Source organism: Pyrgilauda ruficollis, unplaced genomic scaffold, assembly GCF_017590135.1.
Source record: "Pyrgilauda ruficollis isolate IOZ18807 unplaced genomic scaffold, ASM1759013v1 scaffold15, whole genome shotgun sequence".
Taxonomy (NCBI): Eukaryota; Metazoa; Chordata; class Aves; order Passeriformes; family Passeridae; genus Pyrgilauda; species Pyrgilauda ruficollis.
Window position 1 is genome coordinate 12,858,962 of NW_024513654.1, and position 7,515 is coordinate 12,866,476.

The 7,515-nt window shown below is 52.7% G+C and overlaps 1 protein-coding gene across 1 annotated transcript; it reads right to left on the minus strand.

Annotated features, from left to right (window-relative positions):
- Nucleotides 1-3,823: 3,823 nt before the first annotated feature.
- On the minus strand, nucleotides 3,824-6,151 carry LBX1 (ladybird homeobox 1). The gene is made up of 2 exons (XM_041461561.1): nucleotides 5,688-6,151; nucleotides 3,824-5,379 (listed from the first exon to the last, which is right to left on the minus strand). The coding sequence occupies exons 1-2, from the start codon at nucleotides 6,010-6,012 to the stop codon at nucleotides 4,877-4,879; spliced, it is 828 nt and encodes a 275-aa protein (XP_041317495.1). The 5' UTR covers nucleotides 6,013-6,151; the 3' UTR covers nucleotides 3,824-4,876.
- Nucleotides 6,152-7,515: the final 1,364 nt, after the last annotated feature.

Sequence of the window (7,515 nt, forward strand, 5' to 3'; positions counted from 1 at the left end):
GAGGCGGGCGGGCAAGACGGTGTGACACGCGGAGGGAATGAAGAGAGCCCTGTGTCACCTCAGCCTGCCGGTCCCCGGTGTGCCCCGGGCTGGGGGCGGGCGGGCAGCGGGCCTGTACAGGGGCCTTTCCGGGGAGCGGAGAAGACAGGCTGCGATTCCTGCCCCAACCCCAGAATCGGGAAGAAAAAGCCTTTCCTTTCAGCAGAGACTCATGCATCAAACTTCAATTTTCCGGACGATTGAATTAGTGATTTTTTTTCTCCTGAACTAAAATACACTTAAGTCTTTGGGATTAATTACCACGTTCTGGTCCCTCAGACTGTAGTATTAGTTATCGTTGCCATATTCGACATCAGCTCTGACACCTCATAAAATAAGGAACTGAATTTCACTGACTCAACCTGCTTCAACCCTGTTGGATAATTCAGAAGGGGGCTTTATTCTCCGTCTGGGAGCCCTGTGTGAAGTGAACAAGATCAAATATGGATCTTCTCCACCCCCCTCAGGGAAAAAAAAAATCTTAACTCCCCCCTGCAAACACTAAACAGTGGCTTTTCCAAGCAGACAACACCCCCCACCGCCTCCTCCCCTCCCGCTCCCTTCACACCTCCAAACGAAATCTAAGGCAGTGTCAAGTTTGGGGATGAAGGATGGGTATGGCAGGGGCGGGAGGATGGGCGGGAGCGGGGGGACACGCAGGAGGGCATGTCCGGCTCCTGAGTTAGAGAAATGGGGTTTCTGCCGGGGAGGGAACAGCAGTGGTCGAGGTGCCGGCTGGACCCAACCCTCGGGGGTCGCCACGCCCGCACTGCCCCTGCCCGCACCAGGTGCCCGCGCCCCCCCGACGCGGGGGACACGGGGCAGCACAGCCCCCGACGGGCCGGGTGATGAGAGACCTCCGGGCCCCCAGCTGGCTCCCTCAAGGCACTTCCATGTTCCCACACACTCTTTTGCCAATTGCTAGTTTTCACCTCTCCGGGCCAGGACCTGGGGTGCTTAAGCGGATTAACGCCTTTATTTTTCTTGTCAAGAATCACTTGGGAAAGGCCTGTGTCTCCCCCTTCCCCATGCCCACCTTTTCCCAGGGCGAACCGCCGTGAGCCGGTGCCCAGGACACGGAGCACCGGGCTGGGGGCGAGAAGCTCTGAAGCGCTGCGGGTTTGCCGGGAGTGGGACACGGGACGGACTGTGCCCCCCGCTGTGAATCCGTGCAGGAAGTACTGGGGGCAGGTTGAAGGCCGGACAAGGGGACCGCTGCCCCAGGTGTCCCTGGCCAGGAAGTTCCAGCTGGGGGTCTCGGCCCAGCGCCCTCCTTCTCCGGGATAGCGCTGGACACGGACGGGAGCGGTCGGCGGCTCCTGGGTCGGCGAGGCAGATCCGGACATCCCTAATTTGGGGTAAATCTGGGAATCTGGCGCGGGCAGGAGGGGTTCCATGCCGCGTCCAGGGCAGCAGCCCTCCGAGTGGGCCGGGAAGGGCTGCGGCTGAGTCATTCCTGAGGGCACTATTCAGCGCTGTCGCCGCGTCCCTATTGCTGCTGCGGGGAAAAAAAACCCCAAACCATCCGACAAACAAGCAGTAGTCCCACTCCTACACCCCGTCCCCCGAAAAAAGAACAGAAACCAGAAAACAAACTAACAAACAAACAAACATACCATTAAAGGAAAAAAAAACAAACAAAACAAAAACCCCAAACAAAACAAAACAAAACAAAAAAACAACAACAACAACAACAAAAACCAAAACCGTATTGTATCTAAAATTCCAGGGAGAGCAAACCCCGAGCAATAGATCTACTCATGTAGGTGATCCCAGGGAACGGCGCATTTCAAACAGGAAGGCAAACGGAGGGCACAATCCAGAGCTTCATTTTTAAGCTAAAAAAAAAATCTTTTGTTTGTCAAAACGCAGATTAAACAGTCAAAATCCCAGTTATCTGGGAATAGGGGGCTAGCCAAATTAACAGGCTACAAATCTTCAGGAGGAGGCTTTATTTACTAACCCGCCCCAGCCACGTGTGGTAAACTTCTGCGGGTGCAAGGCGGCCCGGCATCTCTTCTCTTTGCACTCAGAAGTCAATAGATCAGAAACCCAAATTAACTCCCAGCCTATTTTCCATACACTCAGCCACTTTTTTTCTTTCTTTTTTTATTTTTTCTTTTTTCTTTTTTTTCTTGGTTATAGTGAATTGTACTGTTTGCAGCCTCATTAAATCCATTCCAAGACAAAAGAATAAAAGACTGGGGGGAGGGAGGGGACACGAGAGGAGGGGGAACAGGAGAGGGAATGGGGAAAAAAAACAGATAAAGAAAACAAATAAAGCCCTTTAACTAGATCTTCACATAAATGTCACCGTTTCTCAGCATTTACGATTTCCCTGTTTAGCATAAAAACACTTAAGGACAAGATTGAAGGCTTTCCGAGAGATCTGGACAGAAGTCAAAGCTATCATTCGGAGGTTAAAAAAAAAAGAAAAAAAGAAAAAAAAGAAAAATAAAAAAAAGAGGGGATGGCGGAGTGGGGGCGGGAGGTGGCGGAAAACAAGTGCTCTTCCAAATAATACTAAAGAAAAGTGAATTTCATTGTAATTCATAGGCTTGTTCCAAATACCAAGAGAGAAAGGAAAAAGAATAGAAGCGCACAGATGCCCCGACGAAGGGAGAACAGCTCTGCTCCCATTGTTGTGGAGTTAAACAGTGGAAGGGAGGGTTAACCTAATCCATCAAATTGTCTGGAAATTGTGAAGAAAATTCAAAAACCATATGGTCTCCAAGCGCTCGCCTTCTCTCTGCTGCGGAGGGGCACGCTTGTTTCAGCATGGCGAACCGCAGGAGGCTGTATATGCTCCATTGTCGCTTGTCACTTCAGAGAAGAGGGCTCATTTGTCCCCAGTTTTCATGCTTTACGCTAAAAATTACAACCCCATCCATTCTCAAAGAGGAGAAAGATTTATTTAGCCTCGGAGAAACTGGACCAAAAAAAAAAAAAAAAATCCAACCCACAAACCAACCCCGTCTTATCTGGACACTTCTCTGCCGACTCCACCACTGTACACCAGATTTGCCATTCTCACATAAATTTTACAAAGAATAGGGAGAAACACACGTTGGTCGACTCCAAAGGCAAGTCACGCTGCCAAGAGAAAACACATTCACCAGAGCTTTAATTTTGGATGGGGAAAAAAAATAAAAAAGAAAAGGAAAAAAAAAAAGAAAAAAAAAAAAGGAGGGAAGAAATGAAAATAAAAATAATTAAAGGGAGGAAACGAAACATTTTCCATCCCCGTGTCCCCGTGGCAGCTTTTGGCCAGACACGGGAGGCCTGGCCGCCGGGCGGAGGGCAGCTCCCCCCGCAGCACACCCCGCTCCTTTTGTCCAAATCGCTGATAACTCCTTGCTGTCGCTCGGATTTGTTTTTTCTTGCCATTTTTTTTCTCTGCCCTTCTTTCAATTTCAGGCTGGAAATGCCCCGCTGACAGCGGGAGGGCCCCGGGTCCCGGTGGTTCCGCTCGCCCCTCCGCGCTCCCGCCGCCGCCGCGCATCCCCCGCGCCCGGGAAGCGCTGCCCGCACCTCCGGCCTTATCGATGCTCCGCGTTCTTCCTCTGCTAAACTCTGCCGGGCATTAGACTTATAAAAAAACCCTAAATAATAGTATTGGTCTAGCTCGTGTGCTCCTTTCCCGTCATTTTTCTCGCAGGCACTGCTCTCAGAGTAACTTTAAATGCAAACGGGATGGGAAATTCCTGTGGGGGAAAAGTCTGGCGTAGCCTCGGACCGGCGGGGTTGTTTTTTCGGTCACAAATGAAGGACGTTAAAAAGTATATTAAAATGGTAAAGATTTTATTGTATCGGAAAAAAAGGAGCTATCTGTACAATTCTAAGAGACAGTAAATAAAGCGACATTGTCCCTATCGGAACTTAAATAGCAGGCCTTTTAAAATTTGTACAATTCAAACAAAACCAGGTCTTAAATCTGTACATTTTTTTAAAATTTATAGTGTAATATTTAAATGTATTGATTTTGGGATTTGTCCTTTTTTATTTCCATAGCATGCAAAAAAATTCTAAAAAGAGTAAAAAATAATTCTAGGATTTTGTTATTTTTCCTTTTTTTTTTTTTTTTGTTACCACCTTCATATCAAAAATACGAAAGGCAGCTTTTTAATAAAAGCACAACAATAGCAGAAAATGGTAAAAATAGCTTTTAATTGGTAAAATGAGGCAGAAATTGCATTGGAGACAAATCTCTATGCTCTAGGAAAAAAAAGAAAGTATATATTTTTCAACTTGCATTATCACCCAGCCCCAAGTCCCCAAGATTGCGAAAGAAAAAAATATTTTTAAAAGGAAAAAAATTAGTTCGTGCACATCTGAAACATGCAAGGAAAGGAAAGCGGCTAATTTTTTGCTGTTGCCGTTTTAAGCCTAACTTAAATCTTCTCTAAAGCGGTTTGTTTCGGAAGTCTTTGAAAACAACTGCTTTCCCAAACATCTGTTGGAAGCCAGGTTTATTCCAAGGTTACGCGTCTCCCTTATAGGTAAAATAATCATCACTGATAGCTATTAGAAAAAATAATAATCAAAACCTCAAAAAGAAGGGGGAAGGAAAAAAATTCCAATATATAAGTTTAAATATTTGTACAGAAGCCGTCCATAATTGCACCGTTCCGAAGATGTGGCAGGCGGAGGGATATCGACTCTACCCTAAATTAATCGGGGGGTGTGTGTCTGTGGTGGGGTTCTATTGCTTATTGCTCCGACCGAGGGGAGCAGCCGCCCCGCCGCGCTGCCGGGGCCGGGATGGGGGGCCGAGGGTGCCGGTTTGGAGCTGTCGGGATGGGGGGGGAGGGACATGGGGGGGGACGCCGGCCGCCCCTCAGTCATCCACGTCGATCTCCACGTCCTCCTCCTCCTCTTCCTCCTCCTCCTCGCTGTCCCGGCGGCTGCGGGGCCGATCCGTGGGGGGCGAGGCGGGGCGGGGCGGCGGCGGAGCGCCGGGCTCCCGGGCGGCGGCGGGGGGCGGCGGCGGGGACCCGGGCCGCGCCTTGCCCCTTCCCTCGGCGCTGGGCTCCAGCTCGGCCAAGGCCACGATGTCCACGGCGGGGTTGGGGCCCAGCTTTTTGGCCGATTCCACGTCGGCCTTCATCTCCTCCAGGTCTCTCTTGAGCTTGGCGCGGCGGTTCTGGAACCAGGTGATGACCTGGGCGTTGGTGAGACCCAGCTGCTGGGCGATCTGGTCCCGGTCCGCCGGCGACAGGTATTTTTGGTAGAGGAACCGCTTCTCCAGCTCGTAGATCTGGTGGTTGGTGAAGGCCGTCCGCGACTTCCGACGCTTCTTCGGCGTTTGCCGCTGCCCGAAGATGGTCATCCCGTCCCGGCCTGCCGACGAGCCGCCAGATTGTCCCCGCTTTCCCTTGTCCACCCCGGCCCGAGCCCCAGGACCCCACACCCCTGCCCCGTCGATATCTGGAGGGAGCGGGGCAGAGCCCCCTCTCCCGCAACCCTGAGGGCTATGGGGGAGGATGCTGCCGGGTACCGGCCGGATACGGGCCGTCCAGGGACCCCCATCCCACCCCATACGACACTCTGGGAGATGGCGGGGGACGAGGAGAGAAGGAAAACCAGGCCGTGGGGAGGAGCGGGGTACCCACCCGTTGGAGGACCCCCCTACTCTGAGAGAGGCTTACCTTCGGCAGCCTGCAGCACGCTGACTTCCAGCCCCTTGAAGGTCTTGCTGGCCAGCTCTTCCAGGGCGCAGAGGGGCGAGGTCTGGGAGAGCAGCGCCCGGCCGGAGAGGGGCAGCCCGGCCGGGGGGTGCTTCTCGGCCGCGGAGAGGAGGTGGGCCGTTCCGCAGAGGGTGTAACTCCTCCGCACCGAGGGCTTGTTGAGGATGTCCTCGATGCTGAAGGGGGTGAGGGGCTTGTTGGAGTTGGCCGGCGGTGGGAGGTGATCCAAGGGGCTCCGCCGCCGTTCTTCCCCCGAGGAGGGCTTGGGTTCTTCTTTGGAAGTCATGGTGGGGCCGGGCTGCACGGGGCTGCCTTCCCCACCCGCGACGGGGATGCGCTGCCGCGGGGAGAAGCCCCCGGCGGGACCGCGGGGTGACGGCAGCGAAGACAGCGAGCAAAAGTTGAAGCCCACCTCCAACTCCGGCGGAGGAGCCCCGGGTCCTCCCGGGGAGAGCCACGTCGGGCGGCGGGCCGGGCGGGCAGGGCGGCGGGCGGGCGCGGAGCGGAGCAGAGCTGCCGTCGGTCCCTCGCCGAGAGGTGGTCCTGCCGTACCTCTTGTCCCAGGGTTTTGGGTCGGAGATTTCCCCCCCTCCTGTCTGTCTCCTCTCTCTCTCTCTCTCTCTCTCTCTCTCTCTCTCTCTCTTCCTGTCTCTCCTTTCTTTCTCTTTCTGGCTGCTATTTTAAGAAACACCCCAAATCACAGCACTTTCCCTGCCCCCCCCACCTCCAGCTAATACCCACCCCAAAATAATTTTTAAAAATAATTTAAAAAAAAAGAAAGATGAAAAAGAAAAAGCAGACTTCGTAGAGGGGAAGAGCAGCCCTCGCACCGAGACTTCGGACCAGGGGGAAAGAAGCGAGAAGAGATGGGGTAATTGACTATTGCTAACAAGTTATTGTTGATTGGGAGGTAATCAATTATCTTCAATGACACTTTTCGCCCTCTCTCTCTCTCTCTCTTTCTCTCTCTCTCTCTCTCTGTCCAATGCAGGCTTTTGCAAGTTCGGAGACCCATTAATTAGGAGGCGGTATGGAGGTGGAGCCCAGTTGAATTATAATGCTGAATGCACTTGTCATATTCTGGCCCTGCTATTTGTTTGGACATATATATTTTTAAATTACATTACAAACCAGCCTTTATTGCATCAGGATAATACAGTATAGTGAAAAATAATAATATGCGAAAACAAAACAAACCGAAAAATATCTGGCTGTGTCTTTTTTTTTCTTCCCCCCGAGATTATTTTTTGTTTTCTTTCTATTTCTCCCTCCTGCTAATTTCTGCTACCAGGTTATTCAAAACATCTCTCTCCAGCTCTACCCAGAGGCCTTTGATTTTTTTTTATTTTTTTAATTTTTTTTTAATGAGGGGAAGAAGGGGAGAGCCTGGTTCCAGGTAAGGCAGACCTTTCCTTTCCAATAAAACCCGAAGGTTTCCGCCGAATTTGTCGTGCTCCTCTTTCCCAGCGCCCTGTGTCGGAGCGTGCTGCGGGGCCCGGGGCGGGAGCAGGGCCCCCCCCGGTGTCGGCAGAGCCCACGGAGGGATTGCGTGGCGGGCTGAGGGCCGGGAGCGCTCCGGAGATGTCGGCGGCTCCTTGGGCTCCGGTGGCGCCGGGTGGTCCTGGCCGGGAGCAGCGCGGGGGGAGAGAGTCGGGGAGGGCCGGTTTCTAGCCCGAGTCCTTTTGCTACGAGCCCGCGGGTGGCTCTGGAGAGGGGCAGGGGTGGCGGGGGTTGCTGTGTCCCCCACTCTCGGGGAACCCGGCCCGGCCCGGCTCTCCACGGGGCCAGA

What these genes read in the sequence shown, in the direction of transcription:
- LBX1 (XM_041461561.1), bottom strand. Translation starts at nt 6,012, where the DNA reads ATGACTTCCAAAGAAGAACCCAAGCCCTCCTCGGGGGAAGAACGGCGG. An exon ending in CGTGCTGCAGGCTGCCGAAG is followed by an intron (nt 5,380 to 5,687) that starts GTAAGCCTCTCT and finishes GCTCGTCGGCAG; the next exon opens with GCCGGGACGGGATGACCATC.